Source organism: Protopterus annectens, chromosome 2.part0 (assembly GCF_019279795.1).
Source record: "Protopterus annectens isolate FY-2018-M chromosome 2.part0, PAN1.0, whole genome shotgun sequence".
In the NCBI taxonomy this organism is placed as follows: domain Eukaryota; kingdom Metazoa; phylum Chordata; order Ceratodontiformes; family Protopteridae; genus Protopterus; species Protopterus annectens.
This window is the reverse complement of record NC_056728.1, coordinates 830,969,338-830,984,728: the sequence shown is the minus strand read 5'-3', so window position 1 is coordinate 830,984,728 and position 15,391 is coordinate 830,969,338. Positions and strand designations below refer to the sequence as shown.

The 15,391-nt window shown below is 41.1% G+C and overlaps 1 protein-coding gene across 2 annotated transcripts in view; it reads left to right on the top strand.

The window, feature by feature from the left end:
- The first annotated feature begins 5,308 nt into the window (after nucleotides 1–5,308).
- SPATA6L (spermatogenesis associated 6 like) overlaps nucleotides 5,309–15,391 on the top strand; it is a 1,246,643-nt gene continuing 1,236,560 nt past the window's right edge. The window contains exon 1 of one of the 2 annotated variants that reach the window (XM_044061101.1): nucleotides 5,309–5,860. In XM_044061101.1, coding sequence (XP_043917036.1) covers nucleotides 5,813–5,860 — 48 coding nt within the window. In that variant the 5' untranslated portion in view covers nucleotides 5,309–5,812. The remainder of the gene's footprint in view (nucleotides 5,861–15,391) is intronic. The other variant, XM_044061100.1, reaches the window with a different exon arrangement.

The window sequence follows — 15,391 nt, the reverse complement described above, 5'->3', positions numbered from 1 at the left end:
CATTGCTCTGACTCATTCAAAGTTTCTATCCCACTCAACTCCCCTAGCTGTAATCAGGCAAAAAAACTTTTCAAAAGCTGACTACAACCTCCTAAGGGAGGGTATCAGTAGCTTCACAGCACCACCCTCCTCACAGGATGCAGATAAATATGCTGAACAGTATGCCAATGCAGTATACAAGCACCTGTACAACTGCATGGACTCAGCTGTACCCAACAGAACTAAAACCAGCCCCTCAAGGAAACACAAACCAAACTGTCTGGTGGACATTCTCGGTCAACAGGCTTTACAGCAAAAGGAAGAAACTGTTGTCCAAGGGTAAAAAGGAACAAATTCCAAATTGGAAACTCCATCCTTAGCTTCAACAAACAAATTAGATCACTAGTGAAAACCTCCAAAGCCAATTATGAATTGAAACTAGCCTCCTAAACAAAGGGAAACCACAAAGCCTTCTTCAGTTACATCAGGAGCCTCCATGGCAAAGCCCAGGTTTATTCCAAATTAGTACTTAACAGTATCACTTACACTGATTCTGTTGACTTAGCCAACCTGCTAGCAGATAGGTTCAGTGCAAACTTCATCCCCTGCCCCCCCCAAAGGACCATTTGACATCCCCAATACTTGTCCTAAGCTAACATCTCTGTAGATCAAGTGTTAAAGGCCTTATCCAAGGCAAAAAACAAAGCTTCCATGGGACCTGATACTATCCCAGGCTGCATTCTGCATCATCTCTAGCAAGAACTAGCTTTGCCATTCAACTACAGCCTAAGTACAGGCTTCATTCCAACAGAGTGGAGAACTGCCATTGTCATCCCCAAGGTGGTGCCACTTTCCAGCCATTCATCCTCAATCCCTTTTCCCATTTTGCATACGGGGTCAGGGTGTCACTTCAACAGTGACAATCATTTCGAGCCAAGGTTTACATCACCGGGTGGCTAGCCCTGCCATGGTAATTCATTCATACCACTCACTGACACACACACTTGCACTAACAGGCTGTTTAGACTGTCCAATCCACCTATTGCATGTCTTTAGACTGTGGGAGAAAAACGGTGCACCCAGAGAAAACCTACGTGACCACAGTGAGGACATGCAGACTTTGGGGACAAATTTGTGGTTTCCCATCCACTCATCAAAGTTGTGCTTGAAGAGGGTCAGTGAGATACTTTGTTTGACTTGTATGGGAAGTCTATTCCAGAGATGGGGTGGCCTCTGGGAGACAAACCTGTCTCTCCAGCAGGTTTTGTTGATGCTGCATATTAGATTCAGGCCTTTTGAGCAGGCAGTTTGCGAGGAGTTAGACTTGCGGATATGGAGCATCTCTAATACAGCAGGGTCCAAGATTACCTTGTAGGTAAGACACAGATCACCTCTGAGCAATCTGTATGATACCAAGTAAAGTGATAGTGATTTGAGCCTGTCCACATAGGACAGGTGTTGGAGGCCATGGATTCTCTTTGTGAGGTATTTCTGTGTCCTTTCCAGTTAGTGCAAGTGTTTGGAGAGGTACTTACTAAACGGGGTGTTGTACTCAATTATTGGCCTAATGAGGGAGGAGTACAGAGAGGTAATAACCTCCTTTTTCTGGATGCAATCCCTTCACTTATGAGATGAACCAAGTAAAAGGCTTTTCTGACCACTGCTACTACATGATGGCAAATGTGAGATTGTTGTCAACTTGTGTGCCCAGGTCTGTCACCACAGGTTGTGTGTTTAGGGGGCTGCCACTAATGTGGTAATCAGCAGGGGCCGTGTTTTTGCCGAATGGTATGATAATACTTTTTTTGCATTTAACTTAAGGGCATGACTTTGGCACCAGTCATTTGTTGCTGTGAGACCCTCTTGAAATATGTTAACATCATTTGGGGAGTCAGTGACAGCACCCAACTTACAGTTGTCCACAAACTTGGTCAGCCACAGGCCTTTTGTCTTTGCTTGGACCTCTGAGAAGTAAATGCCAAACAGTAGGGGTCTCAGGACATATCCCTGGGGAACTTCGCTAATGACAGGTCTGCTATCAGAGGTAGTGGCACCTATTTTGACCTTGTGGGTCCTGTCAATGCACCATTTGGCCACCCACCTAATGAGATAGGGAGTTACACCAAGTTCTGTTAGCTTTTTGATGATGTCTGAGTGGGGGATTGTGTCAAAGGCTTTGGCCAAGTCAAGTTAAGCTGTGTGTACTGACTTTCCCTCATTCAGTGCCTTGGTGAAAGTCTCAAAATGTCAACCAAGTTCAACAGGCAAGATCTGCCCTTAACGAATCTGAACTGGGTGGGGTCAAGTGCTTGGAGATTGCCTGCGTCCTTGTTTATGAGGTCCATAATAATACGCTCCATGGCCTTACAGATCAGACTTGCCAAGCTAATGGGGTGATAGTTACCAGGGTCAGTATTCACACCACCTTTGTGCAAAGGGATGACAATAGCAGTTCTCCAGTCTGCTGGAATGAAACCTGTACTTAGACTATGGTTGAATAGGGTGCTCAATGGCGAAGCTAGTTCTTGATGGAGATGTTGCAGAATACAGCCTTGAATACTATCAGGTCCCATGGAAGCTGTGTTCTTTGCCTTGGATAGGGCCTTTAACACTTGATCTATGGAGATGGAGATGTGAGGAGGGATGTCGAATGGGTGTCTAAGGTAGGACAGGGGGGTGAAGTTTGCACTGAACTTATCTGCTAGCAGGTTGGCTAAGTCAACAGGATCAGTGTAAGTGGCACCGTTAAGAACTAATTCGGAACAATCCTGGGCTTTGCCATGGAGGTTTCTGATGTAACTGAAAAGGCTTTGTGGTTAGCCTTTGTTTTGGAGGCTAGTTTCAATTCATAATTGGCTTTGGAGGTTTTCACTAGTGATCTAATTTGCTTGTTAAGGCTAAAGAGGGAGTTTTTCTAATTGAGATGTTGTACCTTTTTACCCTTGGACTACGGCTTCTTCCTCTTGTTGTAAAGCCTGTTGCTAGAGGATGTCCACCACATAGGTCTGTGTTTCCTTGAGGAGCAGGTTTTACTTCTGTTGGTTTATTGGAATGCTACAGATGTTTGAACATTTGTGATATCGGCCATCAGTAATGCCAGCAGAGGTGATCAAAAAGTTACTTTGTGGGAGGTTGTAGAATAGGGTTACCACCTGCCTCTTTGCGAGGGACAGTAAGTACCTTTTGGGCAGTTGTGTCTTGCAAAAAAAAAAAAACTAAAAAATGGCAAATGTCCTGAGATTTTAGGACAAAATTATTTCCCAAGTTTTCTTTAATAGTTACATAAAACAGTTATTTGTTATCTGAAACACCTAAAATGTTATATGAAATAGCATAAACAGCTCAAATGCTGCAAGCTTTTATTTTTGGAAAAAAAGTGAAGTTCTGTCCTTTCCACTGGCTGTGGGTATGATTTGTCTTGCAAAATCTCATGTTTCTATCAAAAATACCCACTCTGGGCATTTGAAAAGGTGGCAACCCTATTGTAGAACAGCAGGGAGTGGGGATTTGCCCCTTCTCCACTGTGGTGCAATCCCGGTGCTGGTATATCTAATTAGCAACCCCCCCCCCCAAAAAAAAGCATTTTTTGGGGGTGTTTTACTTTTCTATACTTTTAAACCAATAGTTAGTTGCTCAGTGTTGTTGTCCTTAGATAGTTTAAAGTATATATATATATATATATATATATATATATATATATATATATATATAAAATGAAATTTAGTGTTTTAACCTTTGTTTTCTTCTTTCGTATTTCTAGTTGAATCATTGTGTTTTGTATTATTGTCTTGTATCTTGACTGGACTTTTCTGAAAAGGGTAATTTTGTGCTCAGTTGGCCTACCCCAGTAAGGAAATGGTAATAAATAAAAAATAAAAACAGATGTGCTTTCTTATTGAGAATTTAAATACTAGTTATGATGTTTTGAAGTTAAAAATGCCATTTGTTTGAAAGTGCAGGATTTCTTCCTAGAAATGTTATAAACTGTGCAAAACTAGATTAGAGGTAGTTAGATATATTAAAACAGCTCTATATTATTACTGCATTGTTGGGCCAAGTTTATTACCGTGTGCTGGGCAGGCATTTTTCCTGTATTAGTTCAAGGGTTACATCAGAGTTCACCACTGTCCGTAATTTTGAATGAATTGTTAGTTGGTACCTACTCACTCACGTTTGTAATTTTGTTGCAAAATCTGGGGCTTAGGTCTCAATCTCCAAAATCGGGACAAAGATATAAATAAATGTTTACATCGTTTAATTAATTTTTGTTGCCCACATAAGTGAACTGGGACAAGAAGAACCATTTTCCGTCGCTACCTTAGTGCATAGTACAGAATGTTAGAAAATGATACATGACTGTACATACATGCATGCATACATACATAAATGCATACGTGTTCAGGAACAGCCCAAATTCACGCAGACATTTTTAAAATATTGACAGTATTTACCCTGACATTAGAGAGAATAAGAATATTTGTATTATTGTGCATTTTGTGATGCGCAAGGAATTTGTAGCTGTGTTGCCTGGAAGCATATATTTACCCTCACCTCAAATCTCTTAGTGCAAAAAATCTGGACAAAGCCTAAAATGATGGGGGGGGGGGGGGGGGGGGCAAATAGGGATAGATTTTAAATATCGCTCTTACACGCTTAGAAAGTTGATAGAATAGCAGGTTTTGCATTAGCATGAATTTTCTGAAGGATGAGTCTTAAACTCAAATATTTGTCATTATTTAATGACTTCAATCCTCAGCTATTTACCAGAAAGGTATAGCTTTTAGGAGGAACACACCAAAAATATGAGGACAATCTGCGAAAATTGTACAGTTGGGAGGATCACAATCACAAATTATACGAGGTGCAAGGCAATTTAAAGAGACAAAATAAGGGACGTTCTGCAAAATCAAGGACACCTTACAGACAAGCAGGGAAGGAATTGTTTCAGATTTCGCACCCCCTGCAGGAAGCAAAGTGACCGACGAGTATAGCAATAGCCCGAATGGGGATACTTGCAAAGGTATAATAAATTGTTTTGTTTAACCACGTTACAGAGAAAATTGGCGATTTCCTGAAACAATCTGAACGCCGTATACCTTTTTTCTGACTGAAGCATGTAGGAAAGCAACCATTACCTTGTAAATCGCAATGTTATAATGGCTTTATCTCATAGTAGACCGAGTCAATGTGCAGATGCGGCTTCCTTTTACTGAAGGTCAGTGAAGTAAAGGAAGGAAGCTGTGAGGAAGTTAGCCTTTTATGTGTATCAAAAAGCTGCATGTGATTTACATTTTTTTTTTGTTTTCTAAACTAGAATCTGCCAAGGCAGCATCTCTAGTCCCCATCTTGTTTAAGGGAAAGTCCAACTGGAAGTTGAACCCCTTTTTAGCGGAGGCCAAGAAAAAAAACTCCAAAGTTACAATAATACACGAAAGATGGTCATAAAACAGAGACATATAATAGTGCAAGAGTCTGTTTCATGTATTATTTCTGTTTCTGATTTAATGGCTCTGTTTCATGTATTATTGTTCCTTTGAAGCTGAACTTCACTTAAGATTTATTAAGCTTGATCGTACTGTGTGTATCTAAGTTACGAAAACTCGCACGAGCGTTAGTTTTATGACTCTGGCACTTGGCACAACAGCCGTTTGTAGTAACCCTGACGCCCACCGCTCGACAACGGTGAAAACCTCTGCCTCTCCTTCTCCATGACAACGTGACGCTTCCATGAGTTGCCTGCGGTATTCCTGCTACAGTCACAGCGTAATTACTTGTTTGCCTTTTGTGGATTGTATTTAAGGATTTATCCTTTCTCTTAAACTGGAGTTTCAAAATGTCCCCCAAAGCGCTCAAAGTTGTTACTGAACTGGAGATTCACGCAGTAAGTAGATACGTCTTTCCAGTCATAAAACAACAACTAATAATAAAAATGTGTGTCTGCTAGGAGAATTTTAGACCTTGGAAACACTTTTGTTTATTTTAAATAATGTTCCGTATTTTATCGAATGGTGTACAACAAAGCAATTTACTGCATATGAAAGCATTTTGACATTTTTGGATTTAGATGTGATTTGGTACAGCTATTGCTTGTTTTCTTTATGTGAAGCTCTCCCCGCCTATTCTGCCTCTAACTATTCATACATATGCCTTTTTTTCTTAAATATCACCATATTAATGTATACTTATTCAATAGGAGTAGGCAGAGAGGGCAGAATCCAGCTATAAGTCAGAGAGTTTTATACATTAAATCAATTTTACTAACAGTCTTTGTTTTCAGGCATATTTACAACATAGCACCAAGCCAAACATGCAAAATAAACAAATATTCACGTTTAATGTAATTTAACTTAAACCACTCAATATACATTAGTAATATATAATGTGTTTATTGAGCTATAATCTATACATTATTCTTAATTTCAATTACCTAGACTGTGTAGAATTGTTTCTAGTATTGTCACTATAATATGATTTCATCTTTCACACTGCCATACCTGCATCTTGTAAAGAGTATTTACTTACACTGGAGATGCATGTATTTATTAATGTATTTCTGGCAGAATTTACCCACCATTATTTTACAATCCATTTCCTAAATTTCATCCACTAACTTTATTAAGCATTGTTTTACAACAGTAACCCCTCCCAATCACAGTAGCAAGGCCTGCACAAACCCTGCCCAACAGGCTGCCCACATGAATAAACATGAAGATGATGAGAAAGTCCACATGAATATTCATTCATTATTTCCGGCATGCGGTAAACATTCAACTTTTTGTTTTGGTAATATTTAAAAGCTTTCTTATTTTATTTTCCCTGTGCTTTTTGAAGGGGGACCAGCCCCCCTGCACCCCTCCGTGTATATAAATGTTTGTGGCAAAGGCATCCATGTGTATCCTTGTAGCTCTCAAATATTTTTTTCCTTGTGCTTTTTGCTAGGGGGGACAGCCCCCCTGCACCCCTTGTGCATGTAAAGACAACTCTGAGATCACACTACTTTGAGGAAGTAGGGAAACTTCTTGTGATGTCACAGGCAAATCAGCATGACATGTCAATCATGCATTATTTGCATGCTACGTCATGGCCATTAGGCATGTCGATCACTATGGCCATGCCCATTCCTGCGCAAAATGACTGGGGGGGTACTGTTGTAAAACATCTCCCTTTATTATTTCTTGGCATCTTGGACTTACTCCCACTTTCTTTTTCCATGTTGTTATTTTTTTCTTAGCAGCTATCAGTATTAAACTTGGTACGGTTTTTTATTATCATGACTTACTGATGTGTTTTTAGTTAATCACATGTATTTAAAATGTGCAAATACTAAAATATCAGTAAAATCAACAAATTAAGACAAGTAACATGGCTAAATATGTAGCAAGGGTATAAAAGTGCCTGCTTATCAGATTTTAAGATGGTAAGAATCACTGGTAACCCCTTGACAGCTGTGTGAAGTGTTCAGATGTGTTGGTAGGATACCAACAACTCTACTGGACAAGCAGGAAACCATATGGAGTGAATCAAGGTATTTTATTACAAAACTCTTGTACATCAGCCTTGATGCCACTGCCAGCCAGTGCAAACCATGGCAGCACAATGGTGATATGGTTTGTTGGGAGTGGTGTGGGGTAATTTAATTTATTAATCAATTAAATTAAGTGAGCATCAAAGACAGTTTCTAGGCATAACGTGGGCCATAGCAGCAATGGTAAATAGAACTCACAGATGTATAAATACTGTACATATACACACATATGTGTGTCTATATATATATATATATATATATATATATATATATATATATATATACATATATATATGTCCATTTATATCTATATTTATAAATTTACATATCTTTTATATATGTGTATGCACGCACACACACACACACACACACACACACACACACACACACACACACACACACACACACACACACACACACACACACACACACACGTGCACAAATATATATATATATATATATATATATATATATATATGTATATATATATATAAAATATATCTACACAAATACACATACATATAGACACTTGCAGCCAGTCAACCAGCATGTTTTGGGGAGCTGGGAAGCAATGGAGTATATGAAGACTCCCACAGACAACTTCAAAATCCTTGTGCAAGTAAATTCTGCATGAATGATTGTCTCAAGGTCCTCATATGTTGTTACAGGCTTAATATGGGCAATGTTCAACTACTGCTGCCAGTTGGTCTTAAAATGACAGAAGGTAATTGAGGGGCAGGCCATCTAAACACAGTGGAAAGGCTAGGAGATATAGAGGGCCTTAAGGTTGCATGTATAGTCACTGGTTTAGTCATTACAGGACTGAGTATCAAGCAGCCATTCCTCATCCATTTTAAGATGATGTTCAGACTTCCTTCTAGAAATGTAAGAGTCAGCATATACTTCTGAGTGACACCAAATTGATTTCACCAGTTTAGCAAATCTACCTCAAGTACCTCAAGTGGATCATAGTTTTGAGCGTCCACCTTTGCCTTGCTGGCATACAAGAAACCCGTGAATGTATGTATATATGTATATATATATATATATATATATATATATATATGTGTGTGTGTGTGTGTGTGTGTGTGTGTATAAAGCAAACTTCACACTTCTTAAGACTGGAGTGGTATCCTTCAAGGCCCCCGAGCCAGTGGAAACCACAACCCACGCTGCTGAAACCCTTACAAATGCCTTCTACGAGCACCTCCAGGAATGTATGGATCAAGCAATCCCTAATAAAATCAAGACCCTTTCCACCAAAGGCAGGCGCCCGGTCTGGTGGACTCCGGCCATAAACAAACTCTACAACAAGAGGAGAAAGCTACTACATGACAGAGCAAAATCCCTAAAAGGGAAGGCATCTCTGATCAATACTAGCAAAAAACTAGGATCACTCATAATATCATCCAAGGCCAGCTTTGAGAGAAAAATCGCTAATGACACAACAGACAATCATAAAGCCTTCTTTAGCTATGTTAGAAACCTGGGTGGAAACTCCCAGATATGCTCAGAATTAGTCCAAAATGATAAAAAAATCACTGAACCCACAGACATTGCCAACATACTGGCAGACAGGTTCAGTGCAAATTTCTCCCCTCCCTCCCCCCCAAAAGGAGAAATATCTATCCCACCAGAGTCTAGCCTCCCAAACATCTCAGATGCCCAGGTGAGAGCTGCTCTCTCTAAAGGAAAAAACACAGCATCAATGGGACCGGACGGTGTCCCTGGCTGTGTGCTACACGAACTCAATCAGGAACTAAACCCACACATAAGGCTGCTGTTTAATCTTAGCCTTACTACAGGATACGTACCCAAAGAATGGCGTATGGCAACTGTGGTCCCACTCCACAAAGGCAGTGCTTCTACGGACCCTGGAAATTACTGCCCCATAAGCTTGATGAGCCTTGTCTGCAAAGCTATGGAGAGGATCATAATGGAACTCATAAATAAAGACATTGGGGACCTACAGACACTGGATCCTACCCAATTTGGCTTTGTCAAGGGCAGATCCTGCCTCTTGAACTTGGTCGACTTTTTCGAAACAGTCACTAAGGCCATTGATGAGGGTAAGGCAGTTCACACAGCCTACCTTGACCTAGCAAAAGTGTTCGACACAATACCCCACTCGGCATCATAGAAAAGCTCACCAGCTTAGATGTAAACCCATATGTCACAAGATGGGTTGCAAACTGGCTCAAGGACAGAACACACAGGGTTAGAGTTGCTGGTGCCATTTCAGACTCTAAGCCGGTCACGAGCGGTGTCCCACAGGGCTCAGTCCTGGGCCCCCTCTTGTTCGGCATTTATTTTTCTGAAGTGCAGGCAAACATAGGGGATTGTGGCTGACAAAATTTGCAGATGACTGCAAACTGGGCACCATAATTGACACTCCATCAGACACAGACATCCTCCAGAAAGGTCTCATAGAAATGGATAACTGGTGCCAGAGCCATGGCCTTAAGCTAAATGCCAAAAAATGTATAGTCATACCCTTTGGGGAAAAACAAGGTAACCCCTAATTACCACATAGGTGGTAATCCATTAAACACGGAAGAAGTTATCAGGGACCTGGGGACCCAAGTTGACAGTAACCTCTTTTGACACTCACATTGCCAAAGTGGTTAGGAAGACCTTCTACATTGCCCACCTGATCATGAAGGGATTCACATCCAGATCAGGAGAGGTCATTGTACCCTGTACTCTTCACTTATCAGACCAATGATTGAGTACAACGCCTCATTCGAATGTACCTTACCCGACACCTGCAGCAGTTGGAAAGACCCCAAAAGTTCCTCACCAAAAGGATAAAGGGGCTCAAACATATGTCATACGATGCCCGACTGAAGAAACTCCAGCTCTATTCAGTCGCATACTGTCTGCTCAGAGGTGATCTGTGCCTGACATACAAGGCCATGTCCAACCCGAATTAATGGACATGCTCCACCTCAAAAATCCAAATCCACCAGAGCCACGAGAGCAAGAGACTTAAACCTCAACACGGATATAAATAGGACGTGCTGGAGGGACAGATTCATCACCCAGAGACTCCCTACACTATGGAACAGAATCCCAGTCCATGTGAGGCAGAGCCCCTCACTGACTCTGTTCAAGAGAAATCTTGACGAGTGGATGGGAGATCGTAGGTTTACCCCGGGAATCATCTCTGTATCACTGCTGGACAGAGGCACAGCAAACTAATGGGTATAGTATTCTCATCCTAAGGGGTAGTGAAAGCCACACACACTCTGGCTAGGCTTATAAATGCCCTAGGGCAGATAGCCTAGTATGAACCTATGAACCTATGAACCTATGCATGTGTGTATATTGTACATATGTATATTATACATTATATAGTATACATATGTGTATATATATATATATATATATATATATATATATATATATATGTGTGTATATATATATATATATATATATATATATGTGTATATATATATATATATATATATATATATATATGTATATATATATAGATAGATGTGTATATATATATATATATATATATATATATAGTGTGTTTATGTAATATATAATGTGTAATATGCATTATATATAAATGTATATATTTTTATATATATATATATATATATATATATATATATATATATATATATATATATATGGGTCTACTTGAGTTGGACGAAAGACCAGAAGATCGAAATCCGGAAAGCCGAGACGAAAACAACGAAATCGCAGAACACCGAAAAGTGCGGAATTCAAAATCCCGATGTTACAGGAGTTTGAATTAGCGCTTTTCATGTTCTGCTGTAGGTTAAGTGTGTGTGTGTGTGTGTGTGTGTGTGTGTGTGTGTGTGTGTGTGTGTATTTGTGAGGGGAAATGCTGTGTGTAAGTGTGTGTTGTGACGGTGGTGTGTGTGAGGGTGTGTGTTTGCCTTGTGTGTCTGTTTGTGCAATCTCGGAGTTAGAATATTAAAGTAGGGGGTGTGGGGGGTGCAGGGGGGCTTGCCCCCCCTGCTATCATTAGTAAAGGGTGTTTTGTTTAGTAGTGTGGGGCAGTTGTGTGTGTGTTTTTGTGTGTTATGTGTTTTGTAAACTTACGTGTTTTTCGGTGTTCTGGGGTTTCGTTGTTTTCGTCTCGGTGTTCTGTGTTTCGTTCTTCTGGTCTTTCGTTGTTACAAAGTAGACCCATATATATACGTCTATGTTATAAGAATGAAAGGTCAAGCTCTCAAATGCTCACATGAGCGAATATTTAAAAACTCAAAATCACTACAGCCCCCCACATCTCCCGCTAAACATATATTCCAACTCCGAGATCGCACCGCAGTGAGGAAAGGGCAAATATTCTGATCTTCATTGTAGTGTGAAAAAAAAATAACAAAATCAAGTTTTTAAATATTCACTCATGTGAGCGTTCGAGAGTTTGATCTTTCGTTCTCATAACATAGACCCTATATATATATGTATTCAGGGCCTTTTTGTTCCTGAACATTTTGACCCAATCTTACCTCTTCCTTTTCTTGACCTAGAAATCAGCTGTTATCCAGCCAGCCTCTTTAATGTAACCTGATCCCCTCTTAACCCCTGTAGCAGTGTGGGTGAGCATCCCTGCCACATTGCTGGGTTCTTGACCGATGTGACTATTTCCTAGCTACAGCACACATACTGATTGGTGGGCATTCACTTTATTCTGCAGCTGTATACCCAGCCTCCTCTAGATCATCCATTACTCCCATTTTCCAGGCCGATTGCTCCCTTTTTAACTAAATGCAGGTAATTGGCTCACAGTTATGGCTTTATCTCTCTGGGCCATGGAGCCAGTACTATTTTTGAAGGAAGTTAATTACAGATATCTTCTGAATGTAATGAGCGGTTATGCATCATATAATGTATATGACACTTTTTTCCTAAGTTTTTTAAATTCTGTTTTTTGTGTGGGGGCTCCCCAGTTTGGTATTTAGGAGTACTGCATTCCAGGCAAAGAATTTCAGATACTCACCAGGCTGAACAAGGAGAGGGTCACGGTGAGCAGCCTGTCGGGCGCTAGGATCCGCCACATAACACAAGCACTCAGGTCACTCCAAGGCAAGTACAAATATGACTCAATCATTGTCCATGCTGGTGTGAATGACCTGAGACGTACCTCCCTGGACTACATGAAAAGAGACATAAAGGAGCTCTCTGAGCATGTAGCCCAGGCCGGTATGACCCTGACCTTGAGTAGCATCTTACCCTCACCAAGAATGATGCCACAATATGAAGACAAGATGATCAATTTCAACAATTGGCTTAAGTACTGGTGTCATTCAAAGGGGATCCAATGCCTGTCAGCTTGGGATGATATGCTCGACAAGCCACAATGCTTCGCTAGGGACGGCTTGCACCTGTTACCCCTGGGCTTTCGGATATTGGCAAAGGCTCTTGTTACCCCCATAGTGCCTTTTTTAGGCAAGGCTCAAAAGACAAACCCACCTCCATAGGTATCACAAGGGATAAGAAACTAAGAGTAATGCTACTCAACGCCAGAAGTCTAAACCTCAAGATGCATGCACTCGAAACTCTCCTTAGCATGGAGAACACTGATATCTGTGCAGTAACAGAAACCTGGTTCAGGGCTCCCGAGAGCACCCCAGCACTACCAGGTTATACCTCATACCATGCTTTTCGGCCCCAAAACTTGGACCGAACCACAAAAGGAGGGGGAGTATCGATATTCATCAAAGATACCCACACCTCCAGGTTGGTGGCAAAGCACGAAGCATCAGAGACTATCCATGTGCAGCTAACAGTGGGTAAAACTGCCTTCCAGTTTATAGCCTGCTACAGACCACCCTCCCAAACCCAGGAACCACACTCGGCCTTCCTGAGAACACTGGAAAATATGAAGGTCTCTCCAAACACCATTATATTGGGCGACTTCAACTACCCAAACATAGACTGGGAGCATTACTCTAGCTCCAACACCCTAGCCCAAAGGTTCCTAGAATTTATAAACTCAAATGCTATGAAACAACTTGTTACCACTCCCACAAGAGGGGAAAACATACTGGACCTGATCATCACCAACATGGGGACTCTATGCTCCAGACCAGAAGTGTATCCCTCACTGGTAAGATCAGACCATAAACTAATCTCACTGGATATTCACATCCCGACCCCACCCCCTGCCCAGAAAACCACAGTGAAAAACTTCTCTAAAGCAAATTTTACACTCCTGAAAACTGAGGTGGAATCCTTCAAAGCCCCCGGGCCTGTGGAAAATACGGCCCAGACCACAGAATCCTTTATAAACGCATTCTATGAACACCTTCAGGAATGCATGGATGATGTGATCCCAAATAAAACCAAGACCCAATCCTCCAAAGGCAGACGTCCTGTCTGGTGGACCCCAGCCATAAACAAACTATACAATAGAAGGAGGAAGCTACTAAATGATAGAGCAAAATCCCAAAAAGGGAAGGCATCACTGATCAGTATTAGCAAAAAACTACGGGCACACATAAAATTGTCTAAAGCCAGCTTCGAGAGAAAAATTGCACAGGACACTAAGGATAATCACAAGGCTTTCTTTAGTTATGTTAGGAACCTGGGTGGTAATTCCCAGATATGCTCAGAATTAGTCCAAAATGGCAAAAAATACACCGAACCCACAGACATTGCCAACATCCTAGCTGACAGGTTCAGCAAACTTCTCCTCCCCACCAAAAGGGCAAATATCTATCCCAGCAGAGTGCTGCCCCCCTGACATCTCAGATGCTCAGGTAAGAGCCGCCCACTCCAAAGCAAAAAACAAAGCATCAGTGGGACCAGATGGTGTCCCGGGCTGCGTCCTACATAAACTCCAAGAAGAGCTAAACCCAAACATAAAACTACTGTTCAATCTCAGCCTTACTACAGGATATGTGCCCAAAGAGTGCCAAAGTGGTTAGAAAAACATTTTATATAGCCCACCTAATCATGAAGGGATTCACATCTAGATCAGGGGAGGTCCTCGTGCCTCTTTACTCATCTCTCATCAGGCCCATAATTGAGTACAATGCCCCTTTTGGGATGTACCTTACCAGACACCTGCAGCAACTGGAAAGACCCCAAAAGTACCTCACCAAGAGGATCAAAGGGCTCAAACAGATGCCATATGCTGCCCGGTTAAAGAAACTCCAGCTCTACTCAGTGGCATACCGCCTGTTCAGAGGCGATCTGTGCCTGACATATAAAGCCATTTCCAACCCGGAATTAATAGACATGCTGCACCTCAGAAAATCCAAATCCCATCGAGCTACGCGCTCGAGAGACTTGAACCTCAGCACTGAAATAAATAGGACATGCTGGAGGGACAGATTCATAACCCAGAGGCTCCCTTCACTCTGGAATAAAATCCCAGTCCAGGTTAGGCAGAGTCCCTCATTGACTCTCTTCAAGAGGAATCTTGATGAGTGGATGGGAGATCGTAGGTTTACCCCGGGTATCACTTCTGTGTCATTGTTAGACAGAGGCACAGTATACTAACCTCGAAAAAGGGCATAGCAAAATAAATTTAAAATTCTGGCTAGGCTTATAAATGCCCTAGGGCAGATAGCCTAGTATGAACCTATGAACCTATGAACAAATGGTAAGACATTACCTAACAGACCAAGCAGAGGACACTTCTTTGTAATTTGTAAAACATAGAGTATATTAACATTTTCCAATGCCTTTCTGAATAGTTCAGTTTACCATGAGATTTTTGGCTTGGAATTATATCGTCCCATGCTATTTCATATGTCTTGTTCAAAGACTAGATAATCCAGCACAGTGTTCAATATATGGGTTGAATCAGTGAAGTATATAGCGGTACAGTGATCTCTCTGGAATTGGATGGGAGTTGTGCTTATTTTTTGATACTGGTAGATGTTCATTGTTCAAAGC